This window comes from Gobio gobio (assembly GCF_949357685.1).
Source record: "Gobio gobio genome assembly, chromosome: 22".
Classification (NCBI taxonomy): Eukaryota; Metazoa; Chordata; class Actinopteri; order Cypriniformes; family Gobionidae; genus Gobio; species Gobio gobio.
This window is the reverse complement of record NC_137118.1, coordinates 2,258,705-2,278,635: the sequence shown is the minus strand read 5'-3', so window position 1 is coordinate 2,278,635 and position 19,931 is coordinate 2,258,705. Positions and strand designations below refer to the sequence as shown.

The following is a 19,931-nucleotide window of genomic DNA, read 5'->3' as shown; positions in this document are numbered from 1 at the left end:
CAAACATCAGAAGGCGTCTCTGTGCCACCATTGGCTGGTGACTGTTGACGCCCCCTCATTAGCATGTATTAATAAATACGGAGCTATTCAACAATGAACCTTTAAAATATGTATTTATTCCCCCCAACATTCGTTTTATTTATGTAATTATTTATCTCCTTGCACATTTAACTATCTATATATTTATTTGTGTAGGAATATGTGGATGTATGTATTTATATTCACATATATTTATATAGAAATTTCTGGTTTAGTTTATTTATTTTCGTATTTATTTATTGTTTTTTTGCAGTTAATAAATATTATTATTAATGTTACAAATATAAAACAGGCTGAATTTATTTTATTTGAAAAAACTAAAATCTTGTCTCACGTTAGCTTATTTGAATAAGGTTAGCTCATTTGCATACGCGCAGCCGAGCGGAAACGACCTGCCGCCAATCATAACCGGCGGTTCACGCGAAAACATCGCTCCGCATCCACCACCTTACTAATTATCCAAATTTACCGTTTCCATGCATTTACTGTGCTAGTTAATAATAATCAAGTAATCAAAACATTCTGAATTTAGACAGAACGAAGCGTTTTTGGCGTACAGAGCGTCGAATAATGGCTGGTATAACAGAGGAGCGTTTGCGCGTGGTGGCGATCATTCACGCGCTCAAAGCTGTCGGGATCCGCGTGAAAAACTGGAAGAACTTTCTCAATGGAGACTCTAACTATCATCAAACTGTTAGTCAGGTAAAAAACACGACGTTCAATTATGTGTATCTGAAAATATAGTGTAATTTTACACAGGTTGAATGTGTCCCTCAGGAGAACGCGTCACTGCGCTTCGCCTTCGCGCGCGACCTGCACCTGCTCCCTCAACACCAACTGTCGGACATGGGCGGGAAAGTACCTCAGTATGTTTAACAACATCTCTCTTTTGTTTAAAATGACAGTGATAGACAGAATGAAGCCTGTGTTTTGTATGCCGCATGAGAGCGTCTGAAGTGCTGGTTTTCAGGTTCTTGGTGGAGGCCTGTGGGTTTCTGTCACAACATCTGGATACTGAGGGTCTTTTCAGGAAGACCGGATCCCTGAGTCGGATCCGAGCTCTTAGGGTAAGTCCCTTCAGGTCTGTCATATCATACCACTATGTTTGGGCACTGGGTTTTCTCGAATATCCCCTCTCATCGCTGTTTGTGAACGTAAACGTTCTGCAAAGTTGTAAAGTGCACAATAGATAAAGTTATTGTCTCCCAAAAGAAAGAATCACCTAAACGAGTCGTCTGTAATTCGAATCTCACTGCGTTCTACGTCACTAGAAAATACATTTGCATTAGGGGTGTGGCATATCATACCGATAGCACGGGTATAAATTGTTGAATGATAGTGTCATATCGCGATATCAATGATATATCAGTGCGATGACCTATGGCACATTTACGTTCCCTAGCGCGCACAACAACAACACCTGTCTGAGTACACTGATTTAGTACATAAAAAGGGAGCTACTTCAATAGTATGGAAGTGGTTTTGGTTACATGAGGACAGACCTCCGACAAAGGAGGCAAGGAACCGGCTGACGCGAAGCCATGGTCATTTGCCAATATTGACAACTTAAAGCTGTTATTGATGTTTTCAGCGCAATGTTTGACCGCGACAGTTATTACGGCTCGTGAGCGGCCCACTCTGAATCCGACACAGATAAAGTTCACATTTATTTGAATGAATGAATTATAGCATTTATTTGAATTAATTATCAAGAGCTAGAGAGAGAGTGATTCGTACCTGTTTTTAAAAATAGCGATGTAACCCCATCGTTGCAGAGAAATATAATCTAGTGATCCAGTAGCGAAGCTATTTTATGACTAAAAGTCGCGGGCGGCGTTGATAACAAGTGTCTGAGCTCATGAATGTTTGTGTGTGTGCGCAGCGCAATCCCTGCATTCTGTATGCGAATGGCGTGTGTGTGTGTGTGTGTGTGTGTGTGTGTGCGCAGCGCTATAGGCCTATGGGTGTGTGTCTGCGCATTAATATAGAATGGTGATTCAACTGACTTAGAACTAAATGTCCATTAAACTATTTTATTGCGCACCTTCCAACCAATCAGACTCGAGTATTCAGACCATGGCATAAATTACTTAGTTACATTAAAGGTCCCGTTTTTCGTGTTTTTTTGAAGCTTTCATTGTGTTTACAGTGTGCAATATAACATGTGTTCATGTTTCGCGTGTAAAAAAACACAGTATTTTTCACACAATTTACTTATCTGTATACCGCTGTTTTCACTGTCCTTAAAACGGCCTGAAAGATTTCCCTGTTCTATGAAGTCCCTCCTTCAGAAACACGTAACGAGTTCTGATTGTGCCAGCGGTTCCCGTGTTGTGATTGGACAGCAGCTTAGGGCACGCAGAGCGCACGTTACCGGAAAGGTCGCGCCTCTCACCATAACGGGGATGCATGCGCTCAATGATCTCTAAGTACAGCGTCCCTGGGAAAGCCAAACAAAGGTGACTTGACTCCGGGATGAAAATAACAGCGTCTCGACGACATGGCGACAAAAACTATACAAACGCAACCGAACGCAACACTTCCTCTTATCCACACGGGAGCAACAAGACCACGCCCCCTTTTTCGCATACTCTTGTGGGCGGAGGTTAGTCGACAAACTGTTCTACTGACGTAATTAAAGCAGGAAATACCAGGATGTAGAACAAACCAGCCGTTCGCTGTAGGCTTTGAAAGGGAACTTCTGTTAAATAAAATATCTCGCTTGGCATTGAACTTTGAGCTTTATAATTTTACAGGTATTATTTATGCTCTAACAGCAACATTACACACTAACTAAAGTTTGAAAAATGGGATCACGAAGAACAGGACCTTTAAAATGTTAAGGAGTTATGTTATACTTTTACTTAAGATTTGCAGGGAAAACACTTCTTGTACCAAGACTACTTTTTTACTTTGTTTACATTTGCTTGCAATCACCTATAAAATGTTGTTCCATATATTTTGTTTCTTTGTTGTCATAAATATCATTATAGCAAATATTCATGAAATATCGTGATATAATTTTGACCCCTAATTTGCATAATGTCCTTCTATGTTGTACGTCGTCCGCCCGCGAACTTGACCTGCCCTCAAACGTAATTTTCCTCAGAATCATAACCTGCAAGTATGAATAATTATGTATATATTTTCTACCGGGTGTTCAAAATATGTATTTTTGTGTTTTATATTATGCAAGTTTCCAGCTAACTCACGTTATGTCTTACTGAAACACTTCTGCTCATCATCTGCGGGCCACTATTACCTCAAACTGTCTAATAATCATCTTACTACTGTGAGTAAAGATAAAGGATTGAGCAAGATTTGATTTACAAGTGTTTGTTCCCTCAGTCATTCATGTTAGCGATGGGCTAACGTACGCGCTGTTATTGATACAGTTCCCGCATGTGCACCGCAATAAATCAGAAACACACACTTGGGTTTGTTGATGGACACACACTTGTTAATGCTGATGGTGAGGAATTACAGATGCAGCATCTCATAATGAACCTCAAGATGAGGTATCACTAGCTATGTTTCCATTTAGTGCTGAACGATTTTGGAAAAAAATCTAATTGCGAATTTTTTTTTTAACCAATATTGCGATTGCGATTTAATATGCGATTATTTTTTAAACTCTTTATCTTCTGTATTATTCAACAATACGTCATTGTATAGTAATGGTGGAAATCTTTAATTGTTACCTCACGATCCGATTCCGATTCTGGGAGTCACGATCCGATTCCAAAACAATTCTTGAACTTTTTCCTTATTAATTAATCTTATTAATTTATTAAAAACTTGTTAAAAAATGTTTTTTATTATGATATATGTAATTATAAGCTTTTTTAAAATAACTAGGACATTATAACATTTTAATTAAAACAATTGCATGTTAATAATTTTAAATATATAAACTAATATAGCTGCAAAACATAAGCTAGTAAATCATAAAGAGAAACAAAAAACATTACAAGCAATGAACAAAGAGTGCTTTCAGTATTTAAGAGTGTGAACTGTGAGTGATTTTTCTCTTTCTCAGCTTTACTGTTGTTTGATTATTAATGATGACATCATCATAGACAGCGGGAGACCTGCATTCACACTAATGCACAATCTCTTTTGAAATATAAGATGTTTTTGCCCTGTCTGATTAATTCATTAAAGAGCACCTATCATGGCATTTAAAATGTTCCAAATATTGTTTTAGAAGTCCCCAACAACAGTTTTGCATGCATGCAATGACAAAAAAGACTTTAGTTTTCTTATAATATGCATTTATTTTGACCTGTTTTGACAGCGATTCTCAAATGATTCCTTTAGTGATTCACTTTTCAAAACCCCGCCTTTACGTGACGCTAATCTGCGGTGATTGGTCCGATGACCCAGTCAGTTGTGATTGGTTTAGTCTGTGCAGATATTTTAGGAAACGGAACGCCCATCAAAGTCTTATAGTGACAGTAATTTGTTAATATGTGTCAGGAGTTATGAATATGAAAACCGCGTCGGAACCGTTTGATTGTAATATGAGCCTCAGCTGATCTCATTCATAAAAAACTCCTCTATTCTCCTCATGAAGACTCGCGACAAATCAACATCCCTCAGGGCTTTTAGTTCAAAAGTGTGCAGATGAGGAGAAATATTGATAGATTCTCATATGTCTGTGTCAAATTTCTAAACAGGAGTATTTTTTATTCAATACTTCCTCAAAATGGGCAGTTATAGCCTAATCATGAGCGATTGAGTCTCTTATGTGTTGTTTTCAGCTCATCCTGGCAGCCGGAGCGCGCTCTGAGCACATGTAGTCCATATATGGTACAGACAGACGAAGAAGATACCATGTGCCATAATAAAAGTCCATAATAAAAGCTTCCTGAGATCGCGAAACATACATTTGACGACTAATAAACACACAATCGCGACGATGTATGGTTTGTCTTCAAGCCACTTAGTCTTCAAATGCTCATCCTTGGGCAGATGAAAGAAGTTTGCTTTTGAGTCGCACTTCAGAACACAGCGTCTCGTCGCCATGATGTTTTCTAGTTTTCACTGGCGTCTTGGAGCGCAATAAGTGGGCGTATCGTATTCAAATAACTTGACAAGTTGACGTCATCTAGTCAGAGAAAAAGCTTCGGTCTTCTAACGATTCTTAAAAATGACTCCGAGTCGACTCTTACTTTTGAAAGAAAATAACTATATATACGGTGCACTGTCATATTTCAAGCTATCACAGGATGTTTTTGTTCACTTAGATCTATGTTACACACTACATGAAAGGTAAATTTCAAAATTCCATGATAGGTGCTCTTTAAGACATTACTGATGGTGTTTACATTAATTTTGCGTCATAAAAGCATTTTGAGACGCGCACAGACGCGTGCTCGCGAGCACTCTTCACAAAGCGCCGCGTGACATTTGAAATGGAAAACCTTCTGTCAGTGAGTTACTTATTTTTTAATATACAAGCACACTGCATTCCTAACGACATGAATGAAGCCTTCGTTGAGCATTTGTAAGGAAAATACCGGCGGGCGAGAACACACACTGTGAGCGCGACATCAAAGCTAAGTTTCTCACAGTGCAAAGAAGCCTGCGAATGTCATTGCGATTCGCGCCGTCAACCGTTCCGGGCGTTATGAAATATTATTTTATGGTTCGTGTGTGTGTGTGTATGTGTGAGAGAGAGAGAGAAAGAGAGAGATAATGGAAGCAATCAGAATACGGGTGTTTCTAAAACACACGCAGCGCCACCGCGCACCTGCACTTAAAATCTAAGCTCAGAATCGATCCAGAATCATTGGAGAAGAATCTTTTCTCCCACCTCTATTGTAGCCTATAATATGAACAACACAATATTAGATAGATCAAGCACAAACAGTTTTTTTCCCCTTTTAGGCCAGGCATGTGTAACGTGCCAAGTTGCTTCTTCTGCAGACTTTACTCTCGCGTGTCACGTGACCAGACTGTAATCGCAGCCTTTGCGGTTAGGAAATCGTGTTTTATCATATCGCGATATTATCGCAAATGCAATTAATCGTTCAGCCCTATTTCCATTCACCTATTTTTATGCGGATTTTGGGATATCGCATCAAAAACTACTGAATGGAAATGCCAAGATGCGCATAAATTAAAAAAAATTGCATAAACGTATGCGCTCGTTTGAGTCGGATACATTTTCTATCCGATACGAAAACATGCGCATAAACTACGATGGAAATGCATTATCAAATAAATTCCTTGATACGCATTAAAAAAAATCATGTGACTTTCGCGATGTAACAGCATAACTTTGCAACTTTGGATGGAAACATAGCTAGTGAGAAACTCCTGCTCGAGTCGACCTTGTGATGGAGGTTGGGGTTGATTAACTAGTTCTTCCAATTAGGCTTGCTACGATAGTCGGTGTTGCCGGTGTTACCGGTGTCCAGACTCAACACCGGTTACATCACTTGCCCACCGTGGCACCGCCCACCGTCTTTTTGATTTTTTTTATAGTAATAAAATAATTTAGTTCAGTTAGATAACAGACAATAGGCCTACAATTAAAAACTAAACGTATCTGCTTAATAAAGCAGGATCCGACCGTGAGTCTCAGCAGCGGCAGGAGTCATTCATCAGATTTAAGAGTGAGGAGCTGACTGAGATGATCGCGGAAGATTTGGTTTCAAAGCGAAACGTAAAAGTGCCTATTTAAGGGAGTTTGTCATTTGTTTTGTTGTTGTGTTTTTCATTAAAAATAATAGGCTAATGAACCGGCAATTCAAGCAACCCGCAGCCGAATTGGCGCTAATTCAAAACCGAAAGTAAAATGTGCACGGCCGCACAGAGCGCGCATTGTTTACTTTCGCCTGGCTCCGCAGTGCGAGCCTCCGCGCCACGATGACTGCGCGCATTTATTTTTGCCGCGCGCACCGAGTATAAACAAGGCTTTACGGACGAACTGTTATTCATTCATGGCGTGCATCTCAATCATAGACTGATCAATGCTTGATCAGTGCCCTGACTACTGAACTAGGGAACTGATTGAGACGCACACATGGCCTCACAGAGCGCGCATTTACAGACGAGCTGTCATTCACGGTGTGTGCGCACCGGCGCGTTTTCAGTTCAGAGCGGTCGTGTGCATGTTACTTTCGGTTAGATAGAATTAGTGATTTGAAAGCCTCCGCCGTTGATACCGGTATTACCGGTGTTGTCACACATCAATTAACCGGTGGGGAAATTTCCTCACCGTCACATCCCTACTTCCAATGTTTTATCATCGAACTGGTCAAATCGACGCCATCGTTACTGTCTTTACAGTGTGTGTGTGTGCAAACGCTGAGCCAATTGGGGTTAGGGCTGTCAAAATTGCTCAAATGACGTTCGAATATTCCCTCTAAAAAAAACACGAATATTCGAACATCTGGTTGCGCATTTTGTCAATGACGCGCATTACGTCAATAGCAGGACAAATTAATACAAAGAGACATAACTACTTATATAGGTAGTCTATTTAAGTTTAAACATATTTAACAACGTATTACCTACACACAAACAAGTAAATCAACTAATGGCCAAGACCAGACCTCACTCTCTCTCGCCCTCACACTCTCTGCGCTAGGGATGCGCGGTATACCGGTACTGCAAAAATACCGGTATATATTTTATTTCAAACGGTACGATATCATGATTTTGCTCATTTCGGTATATGCTGCTGTTCCGAAGTTCACCGCTAGGTGGCAGCGTGCTACCCAAACTGACGCAAAACCGGCAAATGTGGCAACAGAACAAGATGAATACAGCAGTTGAATCTCACTCAACACGCACAAAACTCATTAATAAAGACGAGTAGACATGAAATTTGGAATTACTTTGCTTATAAAACTGCTGAAGAACCATCAAACCTTGCCAAGCATCTGCCACTTTATTCCTGACTTGTAAGACATTAAGAGATCGACAGGTGAGTGCATAATTCTAACGATCTAATTTAGACATTTTTCTTTTAACACTGATTAACACACATACATAAGATCGTATTGTTTAAATATAAAGAAATCTCCAGCGTTCGTTTCAACCAGTGACGTTTAGACCTCATAATATTTGCACGCATACTATTGCACTATTTACATCCGCGAAAGACATAACCAACTGTGTTTATGTAACTACTCACTAAAGATTGACATTTTTGACATAATTTTGTGTGTATTTGACTGAGGAAAAACAACTTAATTTGGAATGCGCGAGCTCTTTAGGCTTGTGTGTGTGTGTGTGTGTGTTTGTTGTTGGCATGAGCGCAAAGAAAACACTCTCTCTCAAAGAGCTCTCATCCCATATGTATTACGAAATGCTATAAAATCGCTTGCATGTTCAAATTGGCGAGGTTTAAAAAGACGTGGGCAGTGATTTCCGTCAGTTGTCCCGCAACGGAAGCGAAAGTGTTGAATCTGAGCGCGCAGATTGCTTTTATAGTGCAGTTGCGATGTCTTTTCAAGCCAGAAGCAATGGAGACGCGCAGTAATGCTGAAATTACTTACAAAAAAGTTTCCAAATTACTGATTGATGTGACAATCTTTGTTGATTAATTTAATAATAAACATTTGCGGTAATTTCCCGCTTCATAAACCCAAAACTTACGAGAGTGAGTAAAATTATGCGCAATACCCGCATCAAAATTCAGACCCTGTATGGTATCGATTTAATATCGGTACTTCGGTATTAGATTGTGGTACTGTACCGAAGACAAAATTGTGGTATCGAGCCATCCCTACTCTGCGCATAACGGGTTAAATGAACAAACACATTTTGAGGCTGATCAAGAGTTTTGTGCAAGCAATTTAAGGTCGCAACTCTTGTCCCAAATATAGCCGGCTTCATTCAGTGATTGAAACAAATATTAATTTAAGTTTTACAGCATATTGAACGCTCCGAGCGAGCTGTGCTGTGGTAAACATGGAACTTTTCATTGACATGAAACGGTAAATAATCAAACCAGTGGAAGCAGTGCATTTATCCTTTATTCATGCAATATCTCTTCAGTCAGTACAGTAGCTTTAGTAATGTTAGGGTTATGGTACCTCGGTTCCCTGAAGCCGCCCCATCCACAACTCTGATCACTCTCATGTCCTTACAAATGAACTAAATTAATTTCTCTTGTCAAAGAGCTTGTGGCGGGCGAAGCAAAGTAAGGCTGGTCCAGTTTGCACATACAAATGAGTTGCTTATATTTACAAAATGAGCCTACAAAAGCATAAACAAGCCCGTTTAATAAAGAATAGTTCACGAAACTAAGTAAAAACTCACGAAAGTGTTTAGTGAAATTAGGAAACATTTAAGAGATCATAAATTTAGTTGTATAAGTTAACGTTACATTTCTACATACATTTTGTTCTCATGTCACAAGTAATATCAAGGTTTATTTTGATCTGTTTTACATGATTCTTCTGTAGTGTGGTTTTCGATGAAGTGTACTAAAATAAATATCATCACCTGAGTACATTAGCAACTTCTTCTCGACGCTTTTTTCTGATGGTTTATAGAACAATTACTCCGAGTCGCCCTCTGTCGTTTCAAAGAATAGCACAACGGCGAGCGTGTTGAGTATAAACGCCTCGTCCGTTTGTGGAGGAGCGCGCGATGCGGAGCCAGGCCAAAGTATAAACAAGGCTTCAGGCGCCCACTCACAAAGCAGACAGCCACGCCTCTACTACCGCCGCCATTTTCTTTCACATTTTTTTTTAATTCGAATATTAATTTTCACCTTCGAATTTTTTTTTTTTTTAACTATTCGAATATATATTCGAATTTAGAATATTCGTTGACAGCCCTAATGGGCGTTTAGCTTCTGATACGCGCTGGGCCGTCCATAAGAGCCTTTTCTCAAAAACATACAACTTTTGACTGGTAAGGTCCTTTCACACTGGACGCGATTTTGACGCGCGAATAATTCGCGCGATGGTTTTATTTTTTGATCAGCTGTTTGTGTAATGAGAGCTTTCACACCGAACGCGAATGTGCTGTGGCGAAAAAACGATGTTTATTTTTTTAGTTTCGATGTCGATTTTGTTAACACTCGCAGCGACAGAAAAGGCTTAAACCAATCACATACAAGGAAACAAAGGTGACGAAATGTCCAGTTGATGTCACTAGTCATTCCATCAACATTAACCTTTGCCAGGTGTCGCATTTCTCACTACAGTTTGTGGAAAGTGAATGTGTTTCCGTCAGTACGACTATGGCACTTAAATGTTTACATTGTGACTCAACTGGAAACACAGCAGCTCCGGATCGAGCCGTTCCTGAAGTGTGTGTGTGTGTGTGTGTTGTCAGATGCGCTGCTACCGTCTCTGTCTGGAGGAGCTCCACAAATTGTCCCACGGACATTTGAAAGTGCGGAACCGGCCATGATAAAGTTCAAAATTCATCCTGTGAAAACCGTTTTGAAATTGGACATTGCGTTACCATGGAAACGGTACTTTAAATTATTCTAGCTGGCTCCTCCCCTAGTGGGCATCGTCATGTTTTATATTACAACATTTATTTTAACTACTTTATAATAAAAATCTTTTCTAATCTTGACAAAACACATATCGTAGGAAAGGTCTGAGTCTCAGGGTTCCATATTTGGTGACCATTTTGTGATGGAAGGGATATTTGGACAGAAATGTACAGAAAAATGCATCAAAAAAACAATCAATGGAATATGTGTGACACCCGGTGGCTATTTTTGGTACAGCGCCTAAACAAAATCTCATGGGAACTTCAATTTTTGTGATATCAACTTCAAATTTGGAACACAACTTGGTTAGACATATGGCTTTGATTTTATAGTAATTTTAGGTTAAAACATTTTTGTAAAATATATATTTTATATAAAATAAAAATATTTAGTACAGTATTTTATTTACAGTAAATTTAAATTTCCATAACTTTTTCATACTTTCATATTTTGAATTGTGTTCACTTCAGCAATAATCTGCCGAGTGTCTGCTTTAAAACAAGACCAAACTTAGGTCTATATTCCAAAGCATTCTTGAATTACAGCCCTTTGAGTTTGGATAGTGCATTTTCATGTGTATTCTCAAAAAGGGGGGTGACAGTTAAAGGGTTAAAGAAAATGAAAAGCTCGTCTCCACTGAATGATTACGTGTCCGTGTTTCTCAGCTGTCGCCGCGAATGTTTTGGAATGTTGGAGCTCTGAAACGTCGCAAACTCGCGTCGCGGCTGGTGTGAATGGTTTTAACGCGAACTATTCGCACACGAAATATTCGCTTTTTCCGCTTCGCTTTTTCGTTACGCGTCCGGTGTGAAAGGGCCTGTAGTGAATATGAATAGCACTTGTTACAAATGATCTGCAAGAAAATGTTCCAACAAATGCTTTTATTTCATAGGCAGATCTGGAGCAGGGAAAGCCCATCTTTCTCCCCCCCCACGCCGACCTCCTTCAGCCGTGTGACATCGCCTCTCTCATCAAGCAGTTCCTGCGCGAGCTTCCCTCTCCTCTCATCCCTACAGACCTGCAGATCCCTCTGATCCAGGCCCAGGGGCTGGAGATGACCCATGACCAGGCGGGAGCGAGGAACAGAACCACTCTGCTCATCACAGCTCTGTTTCCTGCATCCCACGCTCGTGCTCTCAGATTCCTCTGCACCTTTCTGCGACAAACTGCAGAGAGGTTTTACATTTGATCGCAGCTGAATGTCAATTTGAGTCTTTTATTAGGGGCCAAAGCACTGAAGGTGTGTAGTTGGGGGCCAGTGCCCGGTTGCATAAAGCACCTTAAAGGGTTAGTTCACCCAAAAATGAAAATTCTGTCATCATTTACTCACCCTCAAGCAGTGTTAATTTCGTTGACGAATAATTTTCGTCATAATTTTCGTCAACGACCTTTTTTCCCTGACGAAAACGAGACGATAACTAAATAAAAAATAGTGTTAGATGACTAAAACTATAACGAAAATCAACTCTCATTTTCGTCAACAAATAAAAACGAAACGAAAATGTTAGGGAGGGACGATTAGGGAAGAGATCCAGTCAGAACTGATGTCCGCGCACATTTGATTTGGACGTGCTGATCTAACCGCTGGAGAACACGGCGCTGTTGCACGTTCTACAGGCTCACGCAAGCATCCCCAATCCAGCGCTCCAGAGCGGCTCACAATCAATGAATAACACACATTTATGCCAGGCAATTGTTTATGAACTAATGCTGATGAATAAGGACAATGTTTACTTTACGATGTTTATATAGTAATGTGTTTTAGACGGTTGTAGCATATTTTATCGCCCTCATCTGACCTTGAATTAGCTCCTACAACTACAATAGAGGCTCAGACATTTCAAAATAAGAGTCCCGGTGTATTTCCAGCTGGTTTATAATTAAAAGTCACGCATTATATATTTGTTTTTGCTTACACAATAAACTGTATTTAGTTTCATTCCCATTTAATTCATAGTCAGGAGGAAAGACCAGTATTTAACACATATTCAATAAAGTATCAGGGTTATAATAGTTCACTAAAACCATAAAAAAAATCTTTGTTACTTAAAATTAAATAAATGTTAACTGAAATAAAAAAAAAAAAAAAAAAAAGTTATTTGAATCTTTAGCTTAACATGATATAGGCTACTAACTAAAACAGAAATACAAAATTTTTCTGTTTTAGATACAAACTATATAGATGTTTTTAAAAACAAACAAAGTGAATTGAGCTCTCTTTTGTGAATTTTTAATGTTAAAAACAAAATTATGTCAAAATGTCAGTTCAAGTGACAGTCGGTTATGTAATACTGTAATAAATGCTTAATGTATTACAATTTAACTAAACTCATTAGATTTTAGGAGACTAAATCTACAGTAGATTTAGTCGACTAAAAGCTTATGATATTTAGTCGACTAAAACTAGACTAAAACTAAAAACAATTCAGGTGACTAAAATATGACTAAAACTAAATGGCATTTTAGTCAAAAGACTATGACCAAAACTAAATCAAAATATGCTGTCAAAATTAACACTACCCTCAAGTTGTTCCAAACAGTGTTAATTTTGACAGCAAATTTTTATTTAGTTTTAGTCATAGTCTTTTGACTAAAATGCTATTTAGTTTTAGTCATATTTTAGTCACCTGAATTGTTTTTAGTTTTAGTCTAGTTTTAGTCGACTAAATATCATAAGATTTTAGTCTACTGTAGATTTAGTCTCCTAAAATCTAATGAGTTTAGTTAAATTGTAATAAATTAAGCATTCAAGCTCCATTTAATTTTGACATCATTTTGTTTTTTACATTAAAAATACACGAAAGAGCCCAATTCATTTTTTTGTTTATTTTTAAAAAAAAACATCTATATAGTTTTTATAACTTTGTATTTCTTTTAGTTAGTAGGCCATATCAGGTAAAGCTAAAGCTTCAAATAAGTTTGTTTATTTATTTTTAATTTCAGTTAACATTTATTTAATTTCAAGTAATGATTTTTTTTTAATGGTTTTAGTTAACTATTATAACCCTGATACTTTATTGAATATGTGTCAAATACTGGTCTTTCCTCCTGACTAAGAATTAAATGAAATACAGAATTTATTGTGTAACCAAATACGAATGTATAATGCGTGACTTTTAAATTATAAACAAGCTCGAAATACACCGGGACTCTTATTTTGAAATGTCTGCTGCTCCTCTGTTGTAGTTGCAGCTGCTCATTCAAGTTCAGGAGATAAAATATGCATTGTTACAACCGTCTAAAACATATTACTAAATAATCGTCATAAAGTAAACATTGTCATTATTCATCAGCATTAGTTCATATACAATTGCGTGGCATAAATGTGTGTTATTGATTGATTGTGAACCGCTCTAGAGCGCTGGATTGGGGATGAGCCTGTAGAAGCGCAACAGCGCCGTGTTTTCCAGAGGTTAGATCAGTTCGAATCAAATGTGCGCATCTGTTACACACGACATCAGTTCTGACTAGATCTCTTTCCTAATCGTCCCTCCCTCACATTTTCGTCTCGTTTTTATTTGTTGACGAAAATGACAGCAAGTTTTCGTCATAGTTTTAGTCATCAAACACTAGTTTTTGTTTAGTTATCTCGTTTTCGTCAGTGAAAAAAGGTCGTTGACGAAAATTATGACGGCAAATTATTCGCCAACGAAATTAACACTGGTTCCAAACCTGCTGAGTTTCTTTGTTCTGCTGAACACAAAAGAAGATATTTAGAGGAATGTTTGTAACCAAGCAGAGAGAGCAACTATTGACTACCATAGTAGAAAAAAAAATACTATGGTAGTCAATAGTTGCTCTAAATATCTTCTTTTGTGTTCAGCAGAACAAAGAAACTCATACAGGTTTGGAACAACTTGAGGGTGAGTAAATGATGACAGAATTTTCATTTTTGGGTGAACTGTCCCTTTAAGAATAATTTTTCCGTAAGTTCACCCTTATTTTTCCCTTAAACCTAAGGGTGTTGTAGAAAAAACCCTTAAGTGTTTCTTTAAGTGAAACGTCAGTTTTCACTTAAAGTTTTTTCACTTAAGTAATCCCTTAAAAAGCGTTAAGTGTTGCATAAAACCCCTTAACGGTAATTTCCCTAAGTATAACTTAAGGTTTGGAAATCGTAACCTTAAGAGTAATGCGGACAAAAATAAGACGACATGGCTGAATTTATGGAACCAGCTGAAGATCATTATGTGCCAAGAAGAATTTTTAGGGATAGGGAGAACACTTTGGACCATCTTAGCGATGAAAAATTGTTGCAAGAAACCGATTTGACCGTCACACATCGCAACCACTGACACTGAACACTTGCAGTCATATGTACATTTCTGAATGAGATGAAGAAAAACTCACATCATTAAAGAAGTCGTTTGACGTTATACCAAGTCATTAATGTCTTTTAACTTATATGTTTCATATAATAGAACCGAAGCAATAGATTGTGAATTTAAACATTTCTTGTTTACCAGCGGCAAAAGTCAGGAGGACTAGCCGAGGTGAGGCTGTTCCAGGCGGGTTACATGAGCGTGAGGCGATCGGCGGGATCTCACATCATCTTTAAATAGGCGCTATCTTTATAAATAAACCACAGATTTGAGCTTTAAACAACTACATTCTCGACTGAACAACTCTTAAAACTACATTTCGTGACACACTAACAGTAGTATTTTTAAATTTCGCGGCCGCACACAACCACTATGAAAAGCGCAAAAGGACGCGCGTCAATTTCGCTTCAAACGCGTGTCCATTCAAATGCGTGTCCGTCGCTTTGGACGCGCGAATGCATTCAAAGTTCAAGCGTCAAACTAGACGCGAATTTGACGCTCTATTCACGTTTGGTGTGAACACAGCATTAGTGTTTTGCGTATCTATGGCAACAAGACTTTTATAACGTGATTCCAGGATGGCTGTCGTGAAACACTTAAATGTTTCCCTTACCTAAGAGAACCGTTTAAGAGATTATATGCAACACCCTTAAGTTATTCTCTTAGGTAAGGGGAAATCGCCCCTTAAGTTCATACTTGAGAGAAAAACTTAAGGTGCTTTATGCAACCGGGCACAGGCAACGAAGGTGTGTAGTTAGCGATTTTCCTGCCAAAAAACCCTTTTCGAACTCCTCCTAGACCAGGGTCCTCATTTATAAAACTTTGCGTAGGATTTGCCTCAGAAGTGGCGTACGGATGAAACATAGGACGTGCGTACGCACAGAAATATTCGGATTTATAAAACCGTGCGCACGCACATCCTACGCAGTTTTCCTTTAATAAATCACAATTCTAAATGTAGCGCAGCTTTTGCGGCTTCATGTCACGCCCATAGTTGCCCATAAATAGTCTGTGAAACGCCCACAAGTTAATGCTCACATAATTTATGTTTATTGCCACACTCAAGAAATTAGTGTAAGTAGCATTTGTTCTTAATTGAACAAAATATAATATGTTCGCATATGGACAAAACATGTCTCTTCATATTGTTAAAGCAAACATAGGTAATCCTTCACAAAATTGATCTCATTTTGTTGTTCTGTCATGTCCTTTAAGTTGCTTTGGTACAAAATATATAAATTCAACCATGTCTGACAAAAATATGATAAACTACAAATGCCTTTCATCTCTAAATCTGCACTGAAAATACATTAATTTCAACATTACTAGCAACTAAAGTGCTTTTTCCCTGCAGAACTGAGATAAATAATAATAAATGAATGTAAACCCCCCTGGTTAAAAAATAAAATCAGAAATCTCATAACACATTTTATGTTCATTCACATGTATAGTCTTAACTAAATGTATCTAATATTGACCACTGCTCTCTTCTGTGCTTCAAATTGCACTGGTAAAATATAATTAGCAATATCATTCAGAAACACAAACAGGCAAAAATGAAGTGCCACCAGTGTTGGAAAAATTCAAAAGTGCAAGAAACATTTTATTTAATGTTTCCATTTTGAGTACAGTCAGGATGCAGGAAGAATAAATGCAATTTTTTCCACCCATTCATCACGGAAAATTTGTTTTTCAGCGTGAACTTTCCTAATTTTTGAAAATGCCATTGTTTTTGCGCGACGCTTTCTCTTCTTCAATGCATGCGTGACCGCGCGTCTGAACGTAGCAACAGTGAGCATAGTAACGTTAACTGTCGTCGCAACCTGTGGCGACACAGGACCCAAACGGTTCTACTGAGCTGCCTGATATTAATGTGATTTTATTTTTTTTAATGGCATTTGGCTGTTATTTATTTAATTACGTCAATTCCGGATTCGGACCGGAGTCCGCTAGTTGGCAAGCCCGGTCCTAGACAGTTTATCCGATTTGCATGAAAATTTAACCAGATCATCTTCAGACAATGCAGACGAAAAGATATGTTGAATCTTAAATCTAATCGATTCATCATAATGTTTTTGAATAATGTACAAACGAATTTTACGTAGCACTTGTGAAAATCGACATAAGGCTGTATCACGCTTTATCATATTCTGACCAAACTTAGTACAGATCATCAGAAGCATGACCTGAGGCTACATGCTGCGTTTCGGCGCAACACCACCTACTAGTCCAATTTTTAAATATCGCCCATTTAAAGGGTTAGTTCACCCAAAAATGAAAATTCTGTCATTAATTACTCACCCTCATGTCGTTGGACACCCGTCAGACCTCCGTTCATCTTCAGACACAAATGAAGATATTTTAGTGTAAAGCTGATGCTGAGAAAGGCTTCAGATAGGCCTCCATTGGCATTCAGTACATTTACACTCACAAGATCCATAAAAGGCACTTAAAACGCCGTTACAAAGTCCATCTCACCACAGTGACTCTACAATAATTTTACGATGCGACGACAATAGTTTTTGTGCGCAAAAAAAAATCAAAATAACACCTTTATCCAACTTGTTCTCGACTTCCGTGTGTGTCTCCACAACGCATGCGTGAGAATATGAGCAGATCCGGCGTTCGGACACATGACCCAGAAGAGATTTGTTTACGAGCAGAGGAAGACGCGCGTGTCTCAGCTGTTGAATTCTACATTGATCGTGCTTTAGGTCTCGCCGTAGTTCTCAAAATGGGGCTTAAGTGTGTATTTCATGGATTCCCGAACACCGGATCTGCATCATATTCTCACGCATGCGTCGTGGAGACACACACGGAAGTCGAGAACAAGTTGGATAAAGGTGTTATTTTGATTTTTTTTTGCGCACAAAAACTATTGTCGTCGCATCGTAAGATTATTGTAGAGTCACTGTGGTGAGATGGACTTTGTAACGACGTTTTAAGTGCCTTTTATGGGTCTTGTGAGTGTAAATGTACTGAATGCCAATGGAGGCCTATCTGAAGCCTTTCTCAGCATCAGCTTTACACTAAAATATCTTCATTTGTGTTCCGAATATGAACGGAGGTCTGACGGGTGTCCAACGACATGAGGGTGAGTAATTAATGACAGAATTTTCATTTTTGGGTGAACTAACCCTTTAAGGCATCAGCCATTTTGAATTTTGTAGTAAAAGGCTGTATTTTATGAACAAATTAGCATATCATTAAGAAAGTCGATATGGGTCATCGGCGCGATGCCCTGAAGGAGCCTGAGAAGATTCGAGCCAGTGCCACCTAGTGGTAAAATCAAATATTCACATGCTTATAACTTTGGATTTGGTTGACTTATTTTCACTTGAGTTATATTCCTGAATCCTTGTCGAGTCCAATGATACTAAACATGCAAGGTTTCGCCTTATGGTTTGTTCAATGTTGTGATTTAGCATTTAAACAACTTTTGCGAATATCTTCGAAACCATTTCTCCGATCGAGGCGAAAACACCGTAGAAGGAATCATAGGTCGCCGACTATATATGTCCAAATGAGTGGCAAAAAATGCAATCCAAGTCAGGTGTGGGTTATTTATTATATGCTCATTAATACAAATGTCTATGATGCCTAAACAAAATGAGATATTTTCGCTAAATTTGACACACTTATGTATGGGGGCTTTCTGGGGACACTCTGGGTGACGCTATAATTGAAGAAAACATGAAATTGGTAATTTTCAACTCTATGTATTTATGGTTCTCAACCTTTTAGCTTAAAATTGTCTTCGCTCATTGTTGCAGCTGGTCTGCTGTTGCTTCCTTGTTTGCTTCAGCTGTGCTTGGCACAGATATTTGCTGCTTTCAGCTATAATTCTCCTTGGATCTGTGCAAATGTTAAAAGGAATATTCTCATTTCCTGTAATATGAGTCTACATTATTGTCTGTGTGTAAATGACAGCATGCTAAAAACACTCCTCATGTTCATGTCTTCGATCAGATGCAGTGAGAACAGAATGGATGCGAGCAGCCTGGCCGTTGTTATTGCTCCTAATCTGCTTCAGTGTCCACCTTGCAAACTCATTCTGGACACCGAGAAACATTTAGACCAGCAGACGTCAGTCATCAAATCCCTCATTCTTCATGCGGAACACATTGGTAAACAAGCGTTGGGTTAACCGGCCATTTGCTGGGTGCAGCCTCATTTATTTGGAGTAAACTGAGCTTGTACTTGTGTGTGTGTGTGTGTGTGTGTGTGTGACAGGTGTTGTTCCATCATGTGTGCTGGAGGCTTTACAAGCAGCAGGGGGAACAGAGACACCCTCTCCTATGTTTAGTAAGAGGACAGGACTCAGTGTTTACAGAAGTCTGAGACGACAGCGAAGACGAAGTGTTGGTGGTGAGATTGCTTACACACTGCCACAACAACCACAGACAATTAAAGTGGTCATGTCCCCCCTAATTTTCAGCATTATTTTATTATATCCCCACCCAATCCTAAATATACTGTCATCCTTGATTTTGCAAGAAATCAAAAAGATAATATTCAGCAGCACAACTGATTGAGCATTGATGATGATAAGTGTTTCTTGAGGACCAAATCAGTATATCAGAGCAGGGCTCTGAACCGGTTCAAGGAACGAAAACGAAAACCGGAAACAAAATCAAAATCAATTTGAATCGTTTTGAACAGAAACGTTAATTTGAAATGGCCATTAACCGGTTAATAACGTTATTTTATCGTTCTTTTAATATTTTAATTTGGCAGTGACCAATAATGAATAGAGTTACAGCATGTGGCGTTGACGGATCAAGCGTGAGTGAAATGTCATCTATGAATCTACCGGTAACGCAAGTCAGTATGAGTGCATTTACACGCCTCAAGTACATTTCTTTCCCCGCTGAGGTCATCAATGAAAGCGCAGGTATTGGAGGACATTATTTTCGAATGTTTAAATAAGCAGTACGGACTTTAAGCTCAAATAGTCTGATTTAGGCTAGTTTATGGATTCCGTTTAAGCCTATCCAAGTAGGCTATAGCATCTATCAAACATTTGTCCTATAGTCTTTCAGATTGCCAATACAGGACAGCTCAATGTTTTCTATATAGACGGCTGATGCTTCGTATTA

At 38.6% G+C, this 19,931-nt stretch overlaps 1 protein-coding gene across 1 annotated transcript in view; it reads left to right on the top strand.

Moving 5' to 3' along the window:
* Positions 1 to 609: 609 nt before the first annotated feature.
* Positions 610 to 19,931, top strand: part of LOC307119143 (uncharacterized protein) — a gene marked incomplete at both ends in the record, with an annotated part of 35,523 nt that continues 16,201 nt past the window's right edge. Inside the window, 6 exons of the mRNA XM_079805222.1 lie at positions 610 to 741; positions 817 to 905; positions 1,010 to 1,106; positions 11,406 to 11,689; positions 18,802 to 18,959; positions 19,066 to 19,200. Coding sequence (XP_079661348.1) covers positions 610 to 741; positions 817 to 905; positions 1,010 to 1,106; positions 11,406 to 11,689; positions 18,802 to 18,959; positions 19,066 to 19,200 — 895 coding nt within the window. The remainder of the gene's footprint in view (positions 742 to 816; positions 906 to 1,009; positions 1,107 to 11,405; positions 11,690 to 18,801; positions 18,960 to 19,065; positions 19,201 to 19,931) is intronic.